The 26,112-nt window shown below is 40.2% G+C and overlaps 3 protein-coding genes across 4 annotated transcripts; all 3 read left to right on the top strand.

Moving 5' to 3' along the window:
• Positions 1 to 980: 980 nt before the first annotated feature.
• Positions 981 to 25,876, top strand: LOC146463224 (cytochrome P450 27C1-like). 2 transcript variants are annotated; one of them, XM_085084703.1, is made up of 10 exons: positions 983 to 1,565; positions 3,809 to 4,008; positions 9,997 to 10,287; positions 11,483 to 11,580; positions 12,044 to 12,210; positions 15,223 to 15,301; positions 16,572 to 16,728; positions 17,756 to 17,799; positions 17,901 to 18,451; positions 25,135 to 25,876. In XM_085084703.1, the coding sequence occupies exons 1-9, from the start codon at positions 1,099 to 1,101 to the stop codon at positions 18,009 to 18,011; spliced, it is 1,614 nt and encodes a 537-aa protein (XP_084940829.1). In that variant the 5' UTR covers positions 983 to 1,098; the 3' UTR covers positions 18,012 to 18,451; positions 25,135 to 25,876. The 2 variants fall into 2 exon arrangements, with proteins under 2 accessions (XP_084940830.1, XP_084940829.1); XM_085084704.1 differs by lacking the exon at positions 25,135 to 25,876 and having other exon boundaries at positions 981 to 1,565; positions 16,612 to 16,728; positions 17,901 to 17,991.
• On the top strand, positions 20,124 to 21,512 carry LOC146463226 (uncharacterized). The gene has a single exon (XM_085084743.1). The coding sequence runs from the start codon at positions 20,124 to 20,126 to the stop codon at positions 21,510 to 21,512; it is 1,389 nt and encodes a 462-aa protein (XP_084940869.1).
• On the top strand, positions 22,245 to 23,999 carry LOC146463225 (uncharacterized). Its single transcript, XM_085084742.1, has 2 exons — positions 22,245 to 23,436; positions 23,521 to 23,999. Exons 1-2 carry the CDS (start codon positions 22,245 to 22,247, stop codon positions 23,997 to 23,999), a joined length of 1,671 nt encoding a protein of 556 aa, XP_084940868.1.
• Positions 25,877 to 26,112: the final 236 nt, after the last annotated feature.

Genomic DNA, 26,112 nt, shown 5'->3' with positions numbered 1-26,112 from the left:
GATACAATCTATGGATTTTTGAAACAAATGCAGTACTCGTAAAAAGAACATTCATTTGGCTGTTTTATTTATCGAGCTCCCGTACAAATATTGGTGATAGATCACCCGCCACCTCAAGTCTTCGTGCAGAACCTTCGTGATTTTGCGAGTTCATCGATGGGCTTGGTAACCTCTCGGTCGAATCATGACCGTCGAATCAGGAGAAAATCGGCTCATTGATGAATAAATCAACAAATAAACTAGAAATACGTGACTCGCAAAACCTCGCGAAGCTGGGGCTGGGTGGAAAGCCCTCTTTCGTGTTGTAGCATCAAATGAGGAGATTAAAAGGTTTCTGAACATAGCAACTATTTTGATGAGCATGGTCTTTTCGTAGTTCCACAGGCTAGTTTGCGGTTAAAAATCTATTTCTGACGCGATGAAATGAACAACGGGCGTGCAGCGCTGTCGTGTTCGATGAATTTATTTCCCACGGAAAATTATTTTACCGCGGCCACAAAACGTGTAATTTCTTCAATGCAATCTTTCACAAAAAAAGATTTCTAAAAGAAAGGGAAAAGATTGTGGAGAGATAGTTCTGTATCCAGTGAATATTGATGAACATTGCAGTTGAAATTTGATCATGCATGCATATTTTTTCCGATGTATGCAAATTTTTTTCAGACGACGCCAGACAGTCTGACGTCATTCAAGTGCGGACACCTTCAAAAAAACATATATATATATATATATATATATATATATATATATATATATATATATATATATATATATATATATATTTTCGCTCGAATTCGCGCGGCTTAGCTCCGCTCGGGCCGGCTCGGCCCGACAAATTTATTAACCTCGCTACGCTCGGGCCTTCGGCCCTCGCTTCGCGAGGAATAAATTCTATATACAATAATGAAAACTTTTCTTGCTATACACTTGCTAACATCCTAGGGTTACCAATTTTAGTTAGCTTGGCCGGGTTCAGACGACGCCTCTCGCAAGGTTGTCATGGTTACCTTCCACGCTCGCTTGCGTGATTTGGTCACAGCAAGGCCTGGCCCCTGGGAAACAGGAAGTTAGCGATCTTTTTGTTTTTCGTCGCCGTCGATGGGTACAATGTACTTCGCGAACATCACTTCTGCCTTTCGTAGGAATTTTCCAGCAGCTCAACATTTCAAACCTTTAGCTGCGTTTTGGCGATCGCAGAAAACAGAAGCAGCGCAGCTGGAGCGAAACGAAACCTTCCGTGACTCAACTAAAATTGAAATCAAAGATGGCGGAGCGCGTTCATTCGAAGACATTCCAGGTCCACCAAAAACCTTCAAGACTATAGTGGATCTTTATCGTAAAACCGAACGCTTTTCCAAAACATATAAGCTGAGCGAAAGCTGGTTCAAAAAATATGGTCCCATTTTTAAACATAACTTATTCGGTCGATATTGGGTCCAGATCATCGATGCAGATGATATTGAGAAAGTCCTTCGTGCAGAAGGAAAATACCCTCGTAAACTGGAGCTGGAAGATTGGTTGGAACACCGTAAAAGGAGGAATTACTTTCCCGGTGTATCCATTTTGTGAGTACACGTTGCTTAACTGTATGCATCATTCGCTGTCAATCATGGAGTGTTAATTATGGCATTAAGTTAGAGTAACATGAGACAGACAGCAGAGAATATTCGCACATAAGTGAATCAGCCATATCTTCACATAGGATCACTGTAATGATCTGTTATATGTAAGGAACAAAGTAAGTTAACGAGTTAAGTTAAGTTGTCGCTAACTTACTTCGTTCCTTTCTAAGTTATTGTTATCATTATGTATTCTTGGTTTTCACGTGACGTCATAAAAAACTGAAATTCATAACAAAACGCAATTTTGGGTTTTTATCTTCATCACATAAAAGAAAATATAAATTTCAATCGGCTTGCCTGTTTTCAGTAGGAATTAGCATTCTTCGTTTTGAAAATAGAGCAGTTTGAATTTTAGATTTTTGCGTAGTGCGTGACCGGAAGGATTCAGCTGCTCTAAACATGTCACGTACATGAAAACATCGATTTGCCTCGTGTTTTTTTAGGTCTGATCAGCTAACATGTATTAGTATAAATCTACTTGAGTTCTATCACGAATGGCGTTCTCTGATTGGCTACACTACTCGCTATCTATTCTGTGATAGATAGTGAGTAGCGGTTTTCAACAAAATGGCGGCCGCTTCGCCGCCGTTTCGAAGTGTCTGCGATGAGGATATAGATAATTTACTTGTTTAGTTTTGACCGACTAGTAGATTTATACTAAAACAATTAGATTATTCGCTCTCGATTTCTATGCGTGATAGCTGATTCGGGCTGCGCCCTCATCAGCTATCACGCGATAGAAATCTCGAGCTCATAATCTAATTGTTAAATAGAAACGTCTATGTCAATGTGTGAAAGTTCAGCAGGGAGAAGAAAGGCTTTGAAATAGCGAAAGTGAACTCCAGATGTTTTTGCTGGTTTCCGGCTTCCATGTTGGTGGCTATGTTGGCGTCCACCAACATGGCGTCCCATACTAAACTCTCTAATTTTCCGTGGTACATTTTCTTGAATAACTCGATTATGAGATTAATCGCACAGCCCCGTGGCTTTCACACGTTGTTTATGTATCACTCTTCTCCAAAATATCAATTTCTTGACTTTATCTATTGAATGGTTGAGGATTTAATTTTTTTTACTTGCGTGATGATGTATGAGGTGAAAACCACCAATGTGCATGTACACTGCACGTGGCTGATTCACTAAAACGAATATTAGACAATTATCCTGCAAAATCGCGCGGAAAATCGCTTGATTAATTTAGCTGACAACTGGCCAAATTGGCTAAAATCAGGGGATATATTCCGCAAGATGGAGCAGGATAATTGTTTTATTATTCAACACATTGACAGCAAACACAGTTTTACTGCAGAAAAGCTGAAGATCTTAGATGATCTTCATTTTGCCACTTTAATTTCTGCCCTGCACATGAAATTATGTCTTATCGCAGGATATCTGTTGACTACAGACGGCGAATATTCAGTGCACCATGACCACATTTGGGTGATGTGGCAATGTGTTTAATAATAATCCTTGCTGTCTTTTTCATGTTACATATTAAATTGAATATTCAGATCGCTGTTAGCTAGTCTATCCTAAGTGAAATCAGAATTTCTGTGTTAAGTGATCGACCCCTTGATCTTGGTGATATAATAAGAATAAGTTGTGCTATTTTGTCTGCTGTCACTGTGGGTTCGCCTGTGGTGTAGCGCGCAGTTATCATGTCTGTCTTGAATGCAGGAGACTGGGATTTGACTTCTCGCCAGTGAACTATATGTTTACAAACGTAGTATGTTATATCTTGCTTTAACATGTTCATTTCTAGAAGCTGTCATTAGTCCCCAGAGGTACACGAAGGCCTGGCCCCCAAGATGGACAAAATTGGAAAATGCGAAGCTAATGCTGGTGGGGGTGGGGGAGAGGGGCAGGGGGGAATGGGCACTGCTAGAATTGACTGATGCATAAATGTTGCAAATCTAGGCTCCACCACCCCCCTCCCCCCCCCCCCCTTTCCTGACCAGTGAAAATTTGTAAGAAAAATTAATGTATGGGACTGCATCAAATTTAATAAATCTAGTTGTTTACTAGGTACCTAAATACAATTGATTTGCTGCGATGTTTTTTTTTTTTGTCCTTTTTCTGTTACTGAGTTGATTTACTGCAATTCCAGCTATTTCTTCAGCAAGCTGACTTTAACCCCTACAAATATTCCACAGTTATAAGTGATGTGTTGTTTTTTACCATTATAGGGAAGGGAAAGAGTGGCACAGAATACGACAAAGTATCGCTCCCAAAATGATGCGTCCAAAGATGGTGGAGGAAAACATTGACAACTTTAATGCTGTTACTGATGATGCTATTGCGAGGTTTGTTAAACTGAAAGAGGCCTGTGGACCAGGTGATCACATTCCTGACTTGGAGGGAGAACTGTGTAGATTTTCCACAGAAAGTACGTTGTCTATGTTTATTTATCACTAAACTGCAATAATTTATATGTATTTTTGAACCCAGAAAATTTATTTTGATCTTTGCAGAAGAGGCCCCTGCCTACTTTTCCGAGCTCAACTGATCCCAGTATCCAAGATAAATAACATGCAGATGGCATGCAGCTCTTCAGAACCTAAAATGTTAATTTGTTGGATCTGTATATCACACAGCTGTATTTTTTCAGGGATAGGGACTCGATCATTGTTTGTGTTATTTGTTCATAATGGTCCACTATTCTTTTTTTTCTGCCAATCCTGTGAGCCATTCTGAGAGATACACCATGCCCCCTAACATGAGCTGGTTATTTTTAATCAAGCAATAATAATAACTAGAAATACGTGACTCGCAAAACCTTGCGAAGCTGGGGCTGAGCGGAAAGCCCTCTTTACTTGTATTGTAGCATCAAATGAGGAGATTAAATGGGGCATAGGAATTTTTTTTTATGAACATGGTCTTTTCGTAGTTCCACAGGCTAGTTTGCGGTTGAAAATCTATTTCGGACGCGATGTAATGTACAACGGGCGTGCAGCGCTGTCGTGTTCGATGAATTTATTTCCCACGGAAAATTATTTTACCGCGGCCACAAAATGTGTAATTTCTTCAATGCAATCTTTTACAAAAAAAAGATTTTCTAAAAGAAAGGGAAAAGATTCTGGAGAGATAGTTCTGTATCCAGTGAATATTGATGAACATTGCAGTTGAAATTTGATCATGCACGCATATTTTTTCCGATGTATGCAAATTTTGCTCCAGACGACGCCAGACAGTCTGACGTCATTCATACTTTGTTTTTCACTGATTGCCAGGCAACAGTGCGGACACCTTCAAAGATATGAACATATACACACATATATATATATATATATATATGTAAATATATTTTTCGCTTGAATTCGCGCGGCTTAAGCTCCGGTCAGGCCGGCTCGGCCCGACAAATTTATTAACCTCGCTACGCTTGGACCTTCTGCCCTCGCTTCGCGAGGAATAATAATAATAATAATAATAATAATAATAATAATAATAATAATAATAATAATAATCATGATGATGATGATGATGATAATGGTGATGATGACAATGATGATGATGATGATGATGATAATAATAAATCTGTAATCAGTCAGGCAATTGACTTAAGAGATAAGTTGACTTTTCTGAATTATTTTGAATTATCAAATATTTTGAATAGTTTTAGTTAATTTATTATTACGTTTTATTAGATGCGGTAAGTCTTCCACAGCCAGAAATATTTTATTTATGTACATAAGTTACTTAGGATTAAGGGTTTTCACTATAGTCAACAGGTTATGCTCACACGCCCCGTCATACTATTTAATGATTGCATATAGCATACAGACGTTTCTACTGCTTCATAATGATAATAATAATAATGATAATAATAATAATAATAATAATAATAATAATAACAACAATAATAATAATAATAATAATAATAATAATTAATAATAATAATAGTAATAATAATAATAATAATAATAATAATATTTAATATTTCTACTGCGCAAATTAACATGTAGATATGATCAAATGTGTATTACACCTAGTGAAATGAGAATAGCCAAATCCTACACATCATAAAAAATCATAATTATATGTAAAATATTCAAAATCACTACCTCAAATATTAGGATTAAATGCCCATCATAACTGTATATATTCATATATATATTCGAAAGTATTTGTTTCATAAAAATCCCCCAAATGGCTACCTCCTCGCTACCTCCAACATTCACTAGTACGTTCCCCTTGAACAAGTGCGTTTTCGCCATTGATTTAAAACGTTCCAAATCGCTTTCATGTCTAATCGTACGGGGTAAATTATTCCATAATTGTAGTGCTGCCGCAAGAAATGCTCTGTCCCCCAGTGGAGCAGTTCAGAGTTCCTGCGATCGAAGGTCATATGAGGACTGACTCTTAACTTGAATCGGAGCGCGAATATAATCGCGGGAGCATGCCCAAGTATATAGCTTTGAAAGTGATAATAGGGGCGGGTTGTTCAAAAGCCGATCAACGCTAATCTACAATTAAAAGTTCATCTCGCTCTTTAAAAGTGATTTCAAAGCCTTATTTCAAGCTAAAGGTAAAGAAAAGCCTAACTAAAAAATGAGAGCCAAAACTCTTTTGGAAGAATCTTTATTGATTAGTTATTAAACTCGAATCAGAGTTCACGTTAATCTAGGATTAGCTTAATCGGGCTTCGAACAACTGGGCCTACAGTAGGAGCTTAAATTCAATTCTGCACCTAATCGGTAACCAATGCAATTTGCATAATGCCGGAGTGATGTGATCAAATCTAGGCACGCGAGTAATTAGCCTGGCCGCTGCGTTTTGAATACGCTGTAGCTTCTTAATATGTACGTCCGGTAGTCCATACAGAAGACTATTACAATAATGTAGCCGGCCGATGATCAGCGCATGTACGAGTGTTTTAGTAGATTCTACTGTCAAATACTTTGTAATACGTCTAAGATTATGTAAGTGGGAAAGGCGGACTTGCATGTAAGATTTTATGTGATTCACAAAGTTCATATTATGATCAAAGTGAACGCCAAGGATTCAACGTACGTAAATTGTACGTTTGGGAGATAGGCTTTTATGACCTCAAACAGCTTCGGTGCCTGGATGGTAAACAACAGTGGCCTTAAACAGCAGTTGAGGGACGGCACTGTGACATGGAAGCTTGAAGCTCTTGGAGAGACTTTCTCCCAGTGTAACGGCACCCCCGTGCACGAGTCTTGTTTCGTAGTATTTTCAGATATTTTCCTTGTTGTAACCGCAACACGTCACAAGTATTTTTCGCTAGCGGTCACGTGTCCTAAGCTTTTATACCGCGAAAATGTGTGTAATTTTCCATAGGGCTCACAGAAATTCAACGGGAACAACGGGAGCAATTATTGCTGTTTAACTCAGAACCTACTAGAGCGTTCACCCCAGCACGTCCTACTGTACTACACAGGATTGCTGTAAGAGTTGGCAGAATAAACCTCTCAGCCTTGTGGAACCTGTGAGTCATTTAGTTTTCTTTTGAGTTTCACGGTTCTCTTCGACAACGGAGCGGATGCCGCTATACCCAGTGAAATGCGTAGATACAAAGTAAACCACTTCAGTGCAGTACCCGTTAATCCAATGGAAGATTTCAGTCGGCTGAGTAAAATATCGTGGTCAATTGTATCAGATGCTGCACTTAGATCGAGAAGCACTAACAGAGTCACATGATGGCGGTCCATACTCATCACGATGTCGTTCTGTAGCTTTAGTAAGGCTGTCTCGGTACTATGACATTGAAAGAGCGGGCACAGGCCTTGAGCAGACATGTGGGAGTAAACCTCGTCAAACACTGTAAGCTTAGTTAGTTTAGATACAAACTGCAGATTGCAAACAGGTTTCAAGTTAGTGAGTGCTTCACCCTTCCCAGCTTTCTTAATTAAATAGGAATCTTACCGACGATTCTTTCCTGTCATTCGGAAAATGGCCTTCTGGTAGCGATAAATTTACTCACGTTTAATCACTGGCAGAAGTACGTCTAAGCAGCTGAGGATAAGTTTTGTTGGCATGGGATCTAACACGCAAGATTTTTTCGCAGATTTCCTGATAAGAGCACGGACATCTAACTCGGTGACCGAGCGGAAGGCGCTCAATCATCATCTCAATGATCATCTCGCACTAACATCGGTCGATATCGGATCATCAGTGACAAGCTCGCGCTCACTTGGATCAAGAACTACAGCATCAATATCAGGTCGAATGGTAGATATTTTTTGAGCGAAAAACTTCCCGATGTCGTTAACCAAGGAATCCTTGTCGCTCCTTGTCGCCGTTCTGTCAATTGTTTATTAGCAGCTCTGAAAAGTCTTGATTCATCCGTACTTTTCTCATCAACGTACTCAATGTAAAATGTCCGCCTAATCTGGTTCATGAGAAAAGTTACGTGGTTCTTTCGAGTCTTAAAGACGCGGAGGTCCAAAGGTGATTTACTTTTCCTCCAAGCGCGTCCGACCTTCCGCCGTAGCCGCTTAGCCGCGTCAATCTCCGCATTATACCAGGGTACAACCGGCCTGGTCCTCAAGGTTTTTCTTCTTAACGGCACATGCGTGTCAGTTAAACAAAACAGGGTCTCATTATAAAGGCATCCAGATCCTTCGAGTAAACAATCAATCTGTTGAAAAATCAACCGGTGTCTACTTTTGTTACTGCGCATACGTTCTGCGCATCTTGAGATAGTCGGGTCTCCTTAATGGGTGGTGCCTACTAATACAGGGATATTTTTGCGCGGTTTAAAACTATGCGGAGAAAGCATAACTTAGCAAGTGCTCTTGGTATCTCAAAAGAAAATTGGGGGAAACCATGTATTTTTCAGAGATAATAAAGCTTCAATTTGGAAGAAAACGACATAAATTGTTCACTTGTCCCTGAGAGACCGAAATCCATATAAAGCCTACCTCTCTATAACGGACAGTTCACTTGGTCCCTGAGAGACCGACATCCATATTTAAAGCCTATTTCTCTAAGAAGGACACCTCTATATCACGGACACTTATTCCTGTCCCCTTGGTGTCCGTAATAAAGAGGTTTGACTGCATTGGAATGCACCGTCCTTTAAAGATAAGACTTTTACTTAAAGAGCTCCAATTAAGGTGATAAGTTTCTTGTTAGTCTGTGAGTTTACTAAATCGTGATCAATTTTTTATGTACTAATTAAAAACAGTTTTTTTGTTTTCCAGATGTCTCACATTCAACAAAAATAATTAAACACAAGGCCGACTAGTTTAAGCCCATTCCAGGTCATCAGTTAGTGGAAAGTAGCATCGCCAAAATAGTGGTGGGAACGAATAAAAAAGCTTGGGGAAATATTGCATGTGAGAGAGGAGACTGAAGCGAGGGTGCGAAAGAATGTCTGATTGCTGATTCTTATTATCAAAGAGTTGTTCTGGTATGCCAGATTCGGTTATACCCTCTGAAAGGTCAATTTTGACATTTTATGTCAATATGCAAATCCATTGTTGATGCAGACTATGAGAAATGTGCAGTTCCTGAAAAAATCCGTATCCCCCGCATGGAAGCTCATCAGTTCAGTTTCAGTTCAGTGTATTGTTTTGCCATAAGTTGTACAAAAGCAAGAAAAAAGAAGTTAATTTTTTAAACACTAATGGCCCCAGGCTTCTATATTGGCTTCCTAGCCTTTAACACAATTTCATCTTGTAAATAGTTTAGTAGGAATATTGTAATGGTAGTAATATTGTGTATTATCTTTAACATATTTATGTTGTATTTTTTGGTTAATGGCAAAACAAATGAATTGAATTGAATTGAAAAAAAATTGGCGACGAAGCCCAAGGGAAGCCACCAGTCTTATAAGGAATGGGCTCCCTCAGTTAAGTAATTAGAACAAAGTAAAGTCGAACCCCTTTATTACGGACACCAAGGGACAGGAACGAAAGTGTCCGTATTATAGAGGTGTCCGTTTTAGAGAGGTAGGCTTTATATGGATTTCGGTCTATCGGGGACCAAGTGAACTGCCCGTTATAGAGAGGTGTCCGTATTATAGAGGTGTCCGTAAGGAGAGGTTCCACTGTATTATCATAGTTACACATGGGACCAAAATCAATGGCAGAGCTACGGTAAATCTTAAAATATTACATAGTCATATTAATCATAGTTAGGCTAAAAAAAGCGAAAATGAAAGTGACAAGCAGAGGTAAATAAACAAATGTATAAATTAATATTTACGTTAAGAGGAATGCTTTCAGCTTACTACAAAAGGAAGCGGTACTTGTTGCATTTCGAATTTAAAGACTAAGAGAGTCATCGGAAATTCCTAGAGGGGAATACCATGGGGTCTAGGGTGGCGGGGGGATGGGGGGGAAGTATGAAGGTAACTTGGAATTTCCAGAAGCTAAAAGGGAGTCAATAAATATATTACTTTCCCCAGGTATAGGAACAGTAGCATTTGACACTCGTCTGGGGCTGTATGAAGATCCTCCACCACAAGAAGCCCTGAAATTCATTGATGCAGTTCAGAACTATTTTGAGCTCACTCATAAGTTGATGTTAAGTATACCAAGCAAAATGGTGCGACCTTATATTGATACACCAGCACTAAAGAGGTTCTTCAAGGCTGCTGACGATATCTTAGAGATTGGGCAGGGCTTTGTTGACAACAAAATGAGGGACCTCAAAGAACTGACAGAAAAGGATATCAAACCTTCTGGCGATACTCAGGGTATTGTATACGAACATTTTATATTTCTCTGCTAGAAGGGGAAAAAAGCCAGCCAAGCAAGGAAAATAGCCAGAACAAAAAAATCTTGATTTATTACAGAACAAAGTTTCAAAGTTACAATTGCAATATTATAATATTATTAATTACCATATCTTTAAACAGAGTACTGATACAGCTAAAGTAGGGAAAATAGCTGCACAATTTCTGTTAATAGTCTCTGCAGTGTGCCGAGTTGTTTTTTTGAGTGAGTCATGCATTGTATTATCCTCCTCCTTATGGATTAGGCTACACAATTTCTGTTGGCATTTGGCAATTGTTGGCAAACTGCCTTTAGGGTTGCGTATATAATAAAGCCGGATGGTGCCTCCTAATACAGTCAGAGTATTTTGGCAGAGTTTATGAATTTGTAGGAAAAATAGGTCTTAGCAAGATCAGCAAGGGCTGTTTGACTGCAAAAAGAAAATTGTGGGTAAACACTGATGTAATTTTCAGAGAAAAATTAAGTAACAATTAAAAAGCTTTAAAATACATAAAAAATGTGGCAATTTTTCTCAAATTAGTTTACCCCCAGTTTCTTTGTACATTCCAATAGGCCATTTCCGAGTTGCTTTGAACCTCATTATGAAACCGAGGCTAAGTGCAAAGTTTTTATTATGAAAATTAGTTTTTATTCATGAATATGCAAACAAAACTAATTTTCATATGAAAATCTTTGCGCTTAGCCTTGCTTTCATAATGAGGTTCACAGCAACACGGAAATGGACTATAGAGCACTTGCTAAGATCTGCTTTTTCTGCATTGTCAATATTAACTGCGCAAAAAAAAAGAAGGAAAAAAAAAACAACTTTGTATTACTGCGCATGCGTAGTTTGTCAAACCACACCGAGAATTGCACGGTAACAAAAGGAAGGGCATTCCTTACAATTCCCTTGTCTTTCTCAAGCCATGGATATTTGCAAAATGGTAGGAAAACTAGAATAACAAAATAATGATAATGAGGGTAAGCCTCGTTACCTATCATCTCAATCAGTCGGTTGAAGGGACCCAGGAGGAGGGGTGGTGGTGTAAATTCGTAAATTCTTTATAGTACTTACATGTGCTACAAAATATAATTGCATGACAGCCATTCCACGGTCTGTATAATTGTTATACCAGCTAAAGTACCGGTAATCTGTGGTGTTGTTTTTTAACTTAGTGGTCTCGTTGTTGACCTATTTACTCACAAACGAGGATTTGACTGTGGAAGAGGTTAATGGTATGACAATTGATGTGGTTTTTGGGGGCGTTGATACAGTAAGTTACTGTTTATATTTCTAATTAACTTACAATAGGCAAAAAGCCAGCTCCAGTTTTTTTAGTCAATTGATTCGTAGCAGCTATATCGTTTCGATGCCATGGACATTTATGAACTTGCTGATATAAAAAGATTTTATATAAATACAGTTCTTATCCCTAAATTGACTTTTTTCTCACTTGAAATTGGCTCTCAACTGTACGTACGTAATAGCTTGAGGAGATTTAATTTTTTTTTACCTACAGTTATGGCTAAATTTTTGGCGTTACTGTAAACGTTTGTCATCTTTGAGAAATAAGAAAGATCAGACTCCTTTCAGAGCAATTGGTCCATGTAGATGCAAAGTTAAATATTACAAATCAAATGATAACGTCAAGACATTGAATTACCAGTCATCTTTAATTTGGGTATTTTAAAACTGCAAAGTTCTCTAGCATTACTGATCTTTATTCTCTACAATAGACCTCGACTTCTATTTTATGGCTGTTGTATCATTTGGGAAGACATCCTCACATCCAAGAAAAACTCTACCGAGAAGTTGAGAATGTGGTAGGAAAAGAAAGAGATATCACTGCTAACAATATTGGAAAGCTGTCCTACCTGAAGGCTTGTCTCAAGGAGTCCATGAGGTACTGTATTGTGTTCTTCAATTAAATAAATATTGGTGACCTCATGGTGAGCCACGAGGGTTCCCTCATTATTTAAAGTATCCAAGATGCAAAATGGAAGAAAAAGTCCAAAGTTTTAACTAAACATTTAATGGCACCAAGTGAAAGTATTGCTTAATCGCCATACACAGGGGAGGGGACCCTTTAACAAGGCCTTAATTATCAGGGGTAGCACGCCATATCATGTTCATTGAATGAATCCTGGACTACGTCACAAAGAACGTAATCGGCGATTACAATCTAAATATCTAGACCGGGCAACGTCACAGTAGATAAGGAGGTTACTTTCTAACAAAACTGTGAAGAAGCATCGCTGGAGAATGGAAAGGATTGTTTGGTTTTATCAACAGAGTTGAGTAAGTAGGTAATTTGGCAACCATTTAAAGAGATTCTAGTGCTGATGTTCCGAGCGTTAGCCCTTTATCAGAGCGGTTAATAGACGTTACAACAGAACAACACCATGGGCTGGGCAATAGAACAACAGAATGGACACGACAGTAGAACAACACAATAGACTGGACAATAGAACAACGTACACAGACTGGGCAATGGAACAACACAATAGACTAGACAATAGAACAGCACAATAGTCTTGACAATAGAATGAACAATAGAACGACAAAATAGACTGGACAATAGAACAACACAATAGACTGGACAATAGAACAACACAATAGACTGGACAATAGAACAACATAATAGTCTTGACAATAGAATGAACAATAGAACGACAAAATAGACTGGACAGTAGAACAACACAAAAGACTGTACAATAGAACAACATAATAGACTGGACAATAGAACAACGTACACAGACTGGACAATGGAACAACACAATAGACTGGACAATAGAACAACACAATAGTCTTGACAATAGAATGAACAATAGAACAACAAAATAGACTGGACAGTAGAACAACACAAAAGACTGGACAATAGAACAACATAATAGACTGGACAATAGAACAACGTACACAGACTGGACAATGGAACAACACAATAGACTGGACAATAGAACAACACAATAGTCTTGACAATAGAATGAACAATAGAACGACAAAATAGACTGGACAGTAGAACAACACAAAAGACTGTACAATAGAACAACATAATAGACTGGACAATAGAACAACGTACACAGACTGGACAATGGAACAACACAATAGACTGGACAATAGAACAACACAATAGTCTTGACAATAGAATGAACAATAGAACGACAAAATAGACTGGACAGTAGAACAACACAAAAGACTGGACAATAGAACAACATAATACACTGGACAATAGAACAACGTACACAGACTGGACAATGGAACAACACAATAGACTGGACAATAGAACAACACAATAGTCTTGACAATAGAATGAACAATAGAACGACAAAATAGACTGGAAAGTAGAACAACACAAAAGACTGGACAATAGAACAACACAATAGACTGGGCAGTAGAACAACACAATAGACTGGACATTAGAACAACACAATAGACTGAACAATAGAACGACACAATAGACTGGACAATAGAACAACACAATAGACTGGAAATTAGAACAACACAATAGACTGGACATTAGAACAACACAATAGACTGAACAATAGAACAACACAATAGACTGGACATTAGAACAACACAATAGACTGGACATTAGAACAACACAATAGACTGAACAATAGAACAACACAATAGACTGAACAATAGAAGAACACAATAGACTGGACAATAAAACAACACAATAGACTGGACAATAGAACAACACAATAGACTGGACAATAAAACAACACAATAGACTTGACAATAGAACAACACGATAGACTGCACAATAAAAGAACACAATAGACTTGACAATAGAACAACACAATAGATTGGACAATAAAACAACACAATAGACTTGACAATAGCACAACACGATAGACTGGACAATAAAACAACACAATAGACTTGACAATAGAACAACACAATAGACTGGACAATAGAACAACACAATAGACTGAACAATAGAACAACACAATAGACTGAACAATAGAACAACACAATAGACTGGACATTAGAACAACACAATAGACTGAACAATAGAACAACACAATAGACTGAACAATAGAAGAACACAATAGACTGGACAATAGAACAACACAATAGACTTGACAATAAAACAACACGATAGACTGGACAATAGAACAACACAATAGACTGGACAGTAGAAGAACACAATAGACTGGACATTAGAACAACACAATAGACTGGACATTAGAACAACACAATAGACTGAACAATAGAAGAACACAATAGACTGGACAATAGAACAACACAATAGACTGGACAATAGAACAACACAATAGACTGGACAATAAAACAACACAATAGACTGGACAATACAACAACACAATAGACTGAACAATAGAACAACACAATAGACTGGACATTAGAACAACACAATAGACTGGACATTAGAACAACACAATAGACTGGACAATAGAACAACACAACAGACTGGACAATAGAACAACACAATAGACTGGACAGTAGAACAACACAATAGACTGGACATTAGAACAACACAATAGACTGGACATTAGAACAACACAATAGACTGGACAATAGAACAAAACAATAGACTGGACAATAGAACAACACAATAGACTGGACAATAGAACAACACAATAGACTGGACAATAGAACAACACAATAGACTGGACATTAGAACAACACAACAGACTGGACAATAGAACAACACAATAGACTGAACAATAGAACAAAACAATAGACTGGACAATAGAACAAAACAATAGACTGAACAATTGAACAACACAATAGACTGGACATTAGAACAACACAATAGACTGAAGAATAGAACAAAACAATAGACTGGACAATAGAACAACACAATAGACTGGACAATAGAACAAAACAATAGATTGTGAAACAATATTTAGCTCAATCTTACAAACAGTGTATTCTCTTTTACCTTAAGGGTGACTCCTGTAATCGTAGCAAACTCTCGGATTTTAGATCAAGATATTGTGTTATCAGGATACAATGTTCCAGCAGAGGTAAGTGTTGTCAAAACGACAGGGCGCACGAAAATGAGATTTAATAACCAAACAGTAATGGTCTTCTTCTTTGGAATCCTATCTGTGGCGTAACGTTTAGTTTCTTAATTTCTAAGAAATCGTAAGAATTCTTTTAAATTAGTTTGAATTATTTTCAAAGCAACTACGCGATAGATTATAACTAATTAAAATGCGCTAAAAACATCACTAACTTACACGCTCGATACAAAACTGCACCTTAAATTAAGTGTAACAAAAGTGAAATACATTAAACAATGCGACAAAAATGGGAGGAAAGTCTCGTGTAACGTAACGTTCCGCGTGACATTCCATGTAGCGTAAAGTAACATTCGGCAAAAAATGTGGGCACCCCAAATGCATGGAATGCATATAGGTGTTTCATCCTAAATTATTGACCTAATTAAAATGGTAGCTGCTGATTGGTTGAATACTTAAAATGTCAAAAATTGGCCTTGGAATAATTTTTTCCCATTATTTTTCGCTGTTTTGGGTCCCAGAGTCCTTTTTATGGAATTGCGTATTCAGCATTATATTAGCTTCTCGCAAGTCAATATCAACAAACTCACCTTTTATCCATGTTGTGCGTTAGTTGCACGCATACACGAGCAGACAAGGTGAGAGAAACTGACTTACACGCGAGTGCCACGAACACCTATCGAAAAAAAAATTTCACATCCTTGTTAATTAATTTGTCCCGTCGACGCTTGAGAAATCACCTTGAATGGAAATTTTCTTTTTACTCATTGAAGGCTCAAACCACTCTAGCTAGCCAAAAGTCGGTCAGAAATAATACCTCCCCATTTTGTAGGATAGTGTAATATTAATATCAAGTATAACCCAGCGTTATAAGCAGACAGCCATTTTACAAATGGCATAAGGGGCCTTTGTCGCATTGACATGCTGCTTACAAATTCAAATTTCACGCTCTCAGCTAAATTAGCCAATCAACTGGATGTATTTTTATTTGATTAAATAATTATCGCCTTGATCTACAACGGCAGTTCGTGTGTTACACCCAGTGTTTTTTTGTTTGGCTATCTATTACGTGCAACGTTACTTAATATAGCCTTAAGGAAACTTTTCAGCCAGTTTTTCTGGCAGAAAATGGACTTATCATCTTCCTAATAATTTGAACAGTTAAAACCTAGTTTTAACCCTGCCGAAATATCTTACTTCCTTTTAACTTTTCGCTGCATTTACAAACTAAATCACTAAACAATAGTTTTTAATTTTAACTTTGTTTTTGCAGACTGTCATCATTTTTGACTTATACTGCGCGGCACGTTCAGAGAAGTATTTCAAGGATCCTTTGGAGTTTAAACCTGAGCGATGGCTGAGAGAAAACAAAGAGGAAAGCCACGCTTTTTCTCATTTGCCGTTTGGATTCGGAACTCGTATGTGCTTGGGTAAGCAAAGAAGCTGATTTTGCAAGTCTGTTCTGTTTGTGTTGTGCAACTTCTTTACAATGTTTCCTCATCAAGTGCCTCTTGGAACAATGTCTCCTCCCACACTTAACATTTGCGTGGAATTTACATGTGTTAAGACCAAACTTCATTATTCTCACGCTGAGGATATCATTGTTTGTACGGTCGGTTTATCAGTCTTTTATTATAGGTTACCCATTGGTCAGCCATATCCTTCTTCTGATGGGTGCATGGCTAGAATTGCAATGTCTGTGTGTTAGCACTACTGCATTGTCAGTCATTCAGCGAGTTACAGACTTATTTACTTAGAGTTTAGTCACTCAGTATCAGTCAGTCATTCAGCCAGTCGGTCAGTAAGTCCGTCAGTCGGTTACCTGTGCAATCAATCAGTTAACCAAGGTGTCGTGTAGTCACTCAGTGAGTCAGTTGTTCAATGACTGACTCGTTCAATAACTCGACCGTAAGTCGTTCTGTCATCCAGACAGTCAGTCAGTGATTCGGTTCTTCGGTCAGTTGGTCGGTTAGTCATCAGTCAGTCAACCAGTGAGTCGCTCCTTCGGTCAGTCAGTCAGTCAGGCAGCCAGGCAGCCAGGCAGCCAGTCAGTCGTCAGTCAGTCAGTCAGTCAGTCAGTCAGCCAGCCAGGTAGCCAGTCAGTCAGTCGTCAGTCAGTCAGTCAGTCAACTAGTGGCGGTCGGTCCTTCGGTCAGTTGGTCGGTCAGTCATCAGTCAGTCAGTCGGTCAGTCATCAGCCAGCCAGCCAGCTAGTCAGTCAGTCAGTCAGTCAGTCAGTCAGTCAGTCAGTCAGTCAGTCAGCCAGCCAGTCAGTCAGTCAGTCAGTCAGTCAGTCAGTCAGTCAATCAGCCAGTCAGTCAGTCAGTCAGTCAGTCAGTCAAGCAGTCAGTCATTCTATCTTTCTGTTATCCCAGTCTACAGCATCCTGCATACATTGTAAATAGAGAAGCTTTACTGTCTTATAACAGTATGTATTAAAAATCTTTTTCTGCACAGGTCGTCGGGTAGCAGAAGTTGAAATTTACGTGTTTCTTTGTAAGGTGAGCTATACGAGTTTTCTGTTTTCTGCAGACCATGAAATGTTCTTTCTTTAAAGAAAATAAAACTTTATGAAGTATGGTTTTCTCTCTTTCCCTTGTAGTTGCTTCAGCGGTTTCGCATTGAGTATGACGGCGAGCCATTGGAAGTATACCAAAAGTTTCTTTCTGTTCCTGAAAAACCGGTTAAAATCAAGTTTTTTGATCGCATTTGAATTCAAGCAGACAGCTCAGTGGAAGTGTGGAAGCTGCCTCTGATGCTCAAAGAAGATGATGACAGAAACAACCACAAAACCTATTCCATCTAACTCTTGTGTAAAGACGTTGTATGACAAGTGGACAAAACAGATATGTTTGCCCAAAAAGCTGTTCTTCGTGCATCTCTCTGTTGATCTTGCTTGCGAGCAAAACTCGGTACCACAATTTTAATTCTGCTGGCTCGGATAGGAGGACAGTTTAACTGAATTTCCAAACATTTCCAAAGACTATGTGTGTAAGAGCTACTTGGCTGGTTTGTTGGGAACTACAGTAGAGTCCCCTTAATCCAAGACGGTGTCTTTAATTAAGTACCAACGTTTTAAGTATACACAGCAAAGCTGTAAAATAACGCTTCACTTAAAAAGTGTAGTAAAAAGCTACTATAGTAAATGTCGGTGTTTCATAGGGAATGTTACAGCGAGTTATAGCTTTTTATTTTATTTTTCTGCGCGACTAATTTTCACTTACTTTTGTTTTATTTGTGTGTGTTACATCTTTCATACCTTTCGCCCCCACACCTTTATAGTTCATTATGTATGTAAATAGCCTTTCTGTCACCCCTTTTTACCCTTTTTAGCCAGTTTTCTTGCATAAGTTTTCAGTGTGCGCATCATTTTTTTTTATATAGTTGTGTCTCACCGTTCTTCCCGTCTTGATTAATTCTCTGTAGAATCACCGATAAGGTACGTTCTTGTGTTCGTCGTTCGTTTTCTATTGTTTCTCAGTTGCTCATTCCATGTCGTTTACTTGTAGTATTATTTTTAACATCTTTTATTTAATCTTTGTATTTCAAGAACCGTTCTGGTACGGATTTGTTTACCGTCGGGATGAGTTACTTTGCAATGGTAAAAATATCAAATAAAGTGAAAGTAGAGAGCTGAGTGATTAGCAGCGGCTACATGGTTCTTATCGCTACGACGGATTATTAGCGGAGTTTCCCTTCCTTGCTGAATCAAGTTCCATTATGGCAGAAGGCGGGTCAGGATTTACGCGCCGAACGTCGAGTTGCGCGTTGTTGGATGAGGGTCAGATTAATCAACTTAGACGAGCGTTATCAGCCTACAGAGGTCACTTAACGAGGTCATACAAAGAATTGGAGTGGTTGTGGAAGTCTTGTGGAAGTTTTAGACAAGAAATGTACGCTGGACGGTTTATTTATGAGGTATAACGCGAAGGCAAAAGATTTGTTACAGTTATTGACAGTTTCAGACGAACACGAACGGGCGTTGCAAGATCATATGCGTGAAATAGAAACGAAAGGCCTTTTTGACGAGGAATTTGCTCGGTGGTTTAGTAAGTCGTGCGAATCGGCAACTTCACGTCCCGAATTGGATCCCGCTCCGCGCGAGGGCCCACGCGTGGTTCCTCGTGACAGTGTGTTCGTGGGAAATCAGCCACACCCTTCTTCGTGCGAGAGTCCTCGCGAGGGATACCCACGCGAGGGTATCCCACGCCCTTCTTTCGAGATCCCTCGAGATGCAGCACCACAGAATTCACGCGATATTCCGCATGATACGTTTCCAGATGACGATTCAGTTTGGCTTACCCGTTCTTTCACCGGGGATTCACGTGGTAGCTCGAGAGTTAGCAAAGCTTCGCAGTCGTCCAAGGTAAAGCTTGCGAAGGCCAGACTTCAAGTGAAGAAAGTTGAAGAGGAACTAAGGCTCCTAAGTCGTCTGCAACAGTTAGAGCACGAGAGGCAGCGTCTAGACAAGGAAAAGGAGCTCTTTAAAGCTAGATTTGAGGCTGACCAGGCACAGATCGAGGTGGATTTTTGCAGTGATTCCGAGCGCATATTTGAGTCCTTTAATCAATTGCCAAAACAGACGCCTGATGAAGCCATTGGAAAATATCTTCAGTCTTGTGAAAGGGATCCTGGACAAGCTCATGAATTCTCGTCTGGTTTTCTAACTAAGTCACGTGAGCTACCAGCAGTCGTACCAAATAAAGAGTCCAGAGATCATAAGAAAAACGAAGCAGTTATTGAAGCCTCAGACCTTCAGCGCTTTTTGAGCCAACAGCAGGAAAAAACAATCCGCTACTTGTCCTCTGGCCTCGAAAGGCTCGAAATGCCGAAAAGAGAAGATATCTCCTTTGATGGCGATCCTAGGAAGTATCCTCGATTTATAAAGAGCTTTGAAATCAATGTGGAACGTAGAGTTAACGCGGACGATGAAAGACTGTCCTACCTGATCCAGTTTGGCTCAGGTGTCGCAAAAGACGCCATCGAGAACTGTGTTATCTTGCCTCCTGGGCAAGGTTACCGCGAAGCGAAAGATATCTTGCAGAAGAATTTCGGTCAGAAACACATCATTGTGCGTGCGTTTATTGAAAGAGTTGTTATGGGACCTCAAATCCGAGCGTCGGACGCCGAGAAGCTGTCGCAGCTAGCGAGAGACATGAGAAATTGCGTTATGAGCTCTGAGCATATGCGATACAAAGCAGATATAAATTCGATGGACACTCTCAGAAAGGTTGTAATGCGCCTGCCACCTCACATCCAGGCGAAGTGGGCAGAAGTGTCAAGCAAGTTGATTGAAGCTGATATCGAACCTGAGTTCTCTCACCTAACAGATTTCGTGGAAAAGAGAGCCGCTGTAGCCAATACTGCCTTCGGAAAATTGGTTGGTACTAGACCGAATGAAGACAAAGGGATTACACAAAGAGCAAGAAGAAAATCAGACGATGCCCCTGCGGTGAAAGTAACAACTCTCGCGACTCAAGGTTCAAATGGTACCTCGTCTATCCCGAGTCCACAGAAAGCTCTTGGCTCGAAGCAGCATGCAAACAAGCAAGCTCCTGTGACTACGTGTTTGTTCTGCAATGGCAATCATGATCTCGAGAGATGCTTCAAATTTAGAGACAAATCCTATGAAGAACGTAGAAAGTTTGTGTTGGACAAAAGATTATGCATCAACTGCCTGAGAAGCAACCACTTTGTAAGGCGCTGCAGGCAATTTAGGGCTTGCCTCTTCAGTGGATGTGGGAAACGTCACCACTCGTTGCTGCATCCTCCTGGCGACAGAGTCCTTGAAGAAACGAACCAACCCGCTGACAGGGCCACAGTGGATACCCCTGAGAAGGTAAACGTCGACAGAGCTAGTGATGAAGGCCAGTGTGCAGCCATTGGTACCGGAAAACCTCGTGTGAGCCTGCGTATAGTTCCCGTGAGAGTCAGTGGTGCGGATGGCGGTCCCGAGGTAGAGACATACGCTTTCCTAGATGATGGCTCGGATATCACTCTCTGCTCCAATAGTTTGGCAGAAACCCTGGGCTTGTCAGGGAAACCTATGACGTTCTCTCTTACAACCGTAAACGAGAAAGACCGATCCAGAAGCGGTTTTGAGGTGGAATTGAACGTCAAGGCTCTCAAGTCAGATGACAGTATACATTTGAACAAAGTGTGGACAGTGGACCATCTCCCGGTTTCAAGACTGAGATCATTTACACGGCATTGAGTTTCCAAAGCTTGAAGACCAAAAGGTGGAGATCCTGATCGGTAATGACAACCCTGAAGCCCATTGGGTATTTGAACAAAGATGCGGTAAAAGAAAGCAGCCTTATGCAGCCCGTACGCTACTTGGATGGACACTCATTGGTCCTTTAGAACATAGCAAGAGTTCAGAAGTGCATGTCAACTTTATTAGTGGCGGCCAAGAGATGATCTCAAGCCAGCTTTTAAAGAGGTTATATGACGCAGACTTCAATGAGTCCTTATCTAGTGTGAAGCAAGCCATGTCAATTGAAGACCAACGAGCCCTGGCCATTCTGGAGAGTTCCGCCTGCCTTAGAAATGGTCACTATCAGTTACCTCTCCCATGGCGCTTCAAGTCTCCTTGCCTACCGAATAACCGAGATGTTGCTGTACGAAGAATGAGGTTCCTAGAAAGACGTTTCCAAAAGGACACCCCCCTTTTTGAGAAGTACAGATCGACTGTTGAAGACTTCATATCAAGGGCCACGCCAAGAGAGTTCCCGACGACCAAGTCTACGTTGGTGACAAACCATTGTGGTACTTGCCTCATCATCCAGTTTTTCATCCCCAAAAACCTGGGAAAGTAAGAGTTGTTTTCGATTGCGCAGCAAGATTCCGTGATACTTCTTTGAACGATCAACTCCTCCAAGGTCCGGATCTTACGAATAATCTCGCAGGTGTTCTACTCAGATTCCGGCAAGAACCCATAGCACTAATGTCGGACATAGAGCGGATGTTCCACCAGGTACTTGTGGCACCGGTCGACTGTCATGCCCTGCGGTTTCTTTGGTGGGAAGATGGTAATCCTTCAAACAACCTTGTTGATCATCAGATGTTAGTACATCTATTTGGCGCCAAATCATCGCCATGTTGTGCCAGTTTCGCCCTCAGGAAAACGGCACGTGATAATCAAAGTGAATTTGACGTCCAGACCGTTGACACAGTTTATCGCAACTTCTACGTCGATGATTGCTTGAAGTCGGTGGTCTCAGTACCTGATGCGAAAAGATTGGTGCACCAATTGACGGACTTGCTTTCCAAAGGCGGGTTTCATCTTACAAAGTGGATAAGCAATTGTCGAGAAGTTCATGAGTTTATACCGGCTTCAGAGCGGGCACCGTCTGTGATGACTCTTGATTTTGAAGATTTGCCTATTGATCGAGCCTTGGGAACCCAGTGGAATGTGAAGAAGGATGTGTTAAGCTTCCGAGTCTCCGAGAAAGAAGTTGCTGATACTAGAAGGGGGATATTGTCCTTGGTTTCTGGTGTGTACGATCCGCTAGGATTCGCAGCCCCTCTTGTATTGCCGGCCAAGATGATCCTTCAAGAACTGTGCAAGCAAGACTTCGGCTGGGACGATCAAATTCCTGATGAGAAGCTAACGGAGTGGCGTGGTTGGGTTGATAATCTTCCAAAACTGAAGCTTGTTAGCTGGCCACGTTGTATGAAGCCTCGAGGGTTTGGCAACCTCCTTAACGTTCAACTGCACCACTTCAGCGATGCATCGGAGAAAGGATACGGTGCAGCATCGTATATCCGGCTTGTAGATGTTTCAGGTCATATTCACAGTGGATTACTCCTTGGAAAGGCACGGGTAGCACCCTTGAAAACTATCACAATTCCTCGAATGGAGCTGACCGCTGCAACCGTAGCTGTGAAATTGCATAAGTTCCTCGAAGACGAGCTTGACCTTCAAGTTCACAAAACTGTGTTCTGGACAGACTCTACTATAGTCCTTCAGTACATCCGTAACGAGGCAAGGAGGTTCCAGACGTTTGTGGCTAACAGATTGTCGATAATTCACGATGCGTCCTCACCATGTCAGTGGCGGTACGTGGACTCGCAGTCCAATCCTGCAGACTACGCTTCCCGTGGTTTGTCAATTCTTGAGACAGAGAAGTTTGAAAGTTGGCTTAATGGTCCAGCCTTCCTCCGCAGACATGAGAGTGAATGACCACAATCCCCTTTCCAGATACCTGATTGTTGTGAAGAGGATCCAGAATTGAAAACGAAAAAGCCACAAATCCACTTAGTGTTAAGAGAAGACATCCTCAAGCGCCTACTTCAGACACACTCCTCCTTTAACAAGCTTCCGGCATCCGTCGCCTGGTTGTTACGTTTCCGAGAATACCTTCAGTCACGTGTGTCCAAGAAAGCACCACGAGTGGGCAATTTGACTGTTGGAGAAATCTCCCGTGCGACAAGAGAAATAGTTCAAGTCATTCAAGCCCAATCTTTCCCGAAAGAGTTAGAAATTCTGTCCAAGGAGCGTTCAGCGTTCTCTAGATTCGTCAGCAGACGCGGTTCACCAGTTGAAGTCTTTAGTGACAATGGAACCAACTTCAGAGGAGCAGAAGTAGAAATTAAGACCGCCTTGGAGAAATGGAACATCGACCGAATCGACAATTGTCTCAGAAGACGAGGCGTTACTTGGCACTTCAATCCACCGTTAGCAAGTCATGCTGGTTGAGTCTGGGAAAGAATAATCCGTTCCATACGCAAGATTTTCCGCTCACTCTTAGGCGTTCAACTGGTCGATGACGAGACTCTCCTTACTTTCATGGCAGAAGTTGAGAAGATCCTTAACGATCGCCCTCTCATGCCACCGTCTAGTGACCCGCAGGACCTCGAACCCTTGACCCCGAGCAAGTTGCTATTGCTTCGTCCAAATGTTTGTCAGTCTCCAACAGAAACCAGTGATGTCGTGTCTTTTGCGTCTAAGCGTTGGAAGCAAGCACATTATTTAGCTGATGTGTTTTGGAAGCGTTGGATACGCGAATACATACCGGCTCTTCAGCTAAAACAGAAATGGCTCCGTCCACGCCCAAGCTTGGCTGTTGGTGACTTGGTTCTAGTCGTTGACGAAGCTTCGCCTCGCGGATTTTGGCCGAAGGGTATTGTTCAAGAAGTATTTCCAGACAAGCACGGTTTCGTGAGACAGGTCTTGGTCAGGACGGCCTCCTCGGTTCTACGACGCGACGTGCGGAAACTTTGCCTATTAGAAGGCGCTTTATTTGAAAGAGACTAACCTGGACAGTGATGTTAAATAACTGAACTCAGACATTATGAACACCTTAGTTTTTTTGGAAAGGCTTTCTTATATGCGCCTTTCGGGGGCCGGTGTGTTACAGCGAGTTATAGCTTTTTATTTTATTTTTCTGCGCGACTAATTTTCACTTACTTTTGTTTTATTTGTGTGTGTTACATCTTTCATACCTTTCGCCCCCACACCTTTATAGTTCATTATGTATGTAAATAGCCTTTCTGTCACCCCTTTTTACCCTTTTTTAGCCAGTTTTCTTGCATAAGTTTTCAGTGTGCGCATCATTTTTTTTGTATAGTTGTGTCTCGCCGTTCTTCCCGTCTTGATTAATTCTCTGTAGAATCACCGATAAGGTACGTTCTTGTGTTAGTCGTTCGTTTTCTATTGTTTCTCAGTTGCTCATTCCATGTCGTTTACTTGTAGTATTATTTTTAACATCTTTTATTTAATCTTTGTATTTCAAGAACCGTTCTGGTACGGATTTGTTTACCGTCGGGATGAGTTACTTTGCAATGGTGAAAATATCAAATAAAGTGAAAGTAGAGAGCTGAGTGATTAGCAGCGGCTACAGGGAACTTGACTTAATTTACAAAAGCACTTCGCCAGTTTGTAGTGGGTGCTAACATATGTCAAACAGCAATTAAATCCCAAACATGCTTACGCTGCAATGTCGCAATTGATATTTTTAAAATTGCTGATCTCGCCTCTTCGATGTCAGGTCAAAGATCCCGAGGATAAAACTGTGAGAAATCCTCTAAATATGGTTTGACTAAGCCGCTTATAGAGATATCGTAGTTTAAAACTATCCATGATAACCTAACAGCAAATCTTTGAGACCTAGCCTTAAGTTTAAGATGCCACTAGAATCGAGATAAGCGACGTGCGAGATAAAGTGACGCTAATTTAAATCATGTGCGGCTGATTGGCGGACTGCCTCTCTTGATTGAACGCCCTCGGCGTATTAATTGATTTATGTCAGTTCACCGTATAACAAGTATCAGTGGCTCTTTGAGCCTATGCGGCCACACAAATCATATAACACAAGCACATAGCAGAAATTGCAGATAGTACCCAGGCTGCCGACCGTGTGCGCCGCCTGATACGAAACGTAAAACCACTAGAAGGGAAAAAAAAGGAAACGTATTCCCGGCCAAACGTAGGCGTATAAACCTTTAAAGGTAAAAGGTAATAAAGTATTATATATAAACAAACAGACGTAGAATAATTAAAATAAAAAATACAGAAAATATTAGAATAAAGAAAAAAATAAAGAAATAGAATAGAAAGAAAAGAATAAAGAAAAAGTTGAGAAAGTTCGAGATCTGTAGCAAATATTATACATTATAACAAGGAAACCTCATGCACAATACAACGATAGGCTCGATGAAGGCAAATGAACGGCTTACGTGCGTTCATATTTACATTCTCTGAAACTACCACTTACATTCTGGTTCTAACGAATTTATATATATTTAATTTCTCAATTTCTGGTTTGCGCGGAACTTAAAGTGTATTTCGTATAATTTGCGCGCGATCAAAG

Source organism: Pavona decussata, unplaced genomic scaffold, assembly GCF_977016875.1.
Source record: "Pavona decussata unplaced genomic scaffold, jaPavDecu1.1 SCAFFOLD_180, whole genome shotgun sequence".
Lineage (NCBI taxonomy): Eukaryota > Metazoa > Cnidaria > Anthozoa > Scleractinia > Agariciidae > Pavona > Pavona decussata.
Note: the sequence above shows the minus strand (reverse complement) of the source record. Positions and strands in the feature narration are given on the sequence as shown.

Bases quoted from the DNA above. Each gene is read 5' to 3' on its own strand.
- LOC146463225 (XM_085084742.1), top strand. From the start codon at position 22,245: ATGTCGGACATAGAGCGGATGTTCCACCAGGTACTTGTGGCACCGGTC. The intron at 23,437-23,520 runs GTTGGCTTAATG...ATTGTTGTGAAG, and splicing joins TGAGACAGAGAAGTTTGAAA to AGGATCCAGAATTGAAAACG.
- LOC146463226 (XM_085084743.1), top strand. From the start codon at position 20,124: ATGCCGAAAAGAGAAGATATCTCCTTTGATGGCGATCCTAGGAAGTAT.
- LOC146463224 (XM_085084703.1), top strand. From the start codon at position 1,099: ATGGGTACAATGTACTTCGCGAACATCACTTCTGCCTTTCGTAGGAAT. The intron at 1,566-3,808 runs GTGAGTACACGT...TTACCATTATAG, and splicing joins TTTCCCGGTGTATCCATTTT to GGAAGGGAAAGAGTGGCACA. The intron at 11,581-12,043 runs GTAAGTTACTGT...TCTCTACAATAG, and splicing joins TTTTTGGGGGCGTTGATACA to ACCTCGACTTCTATTTTATG.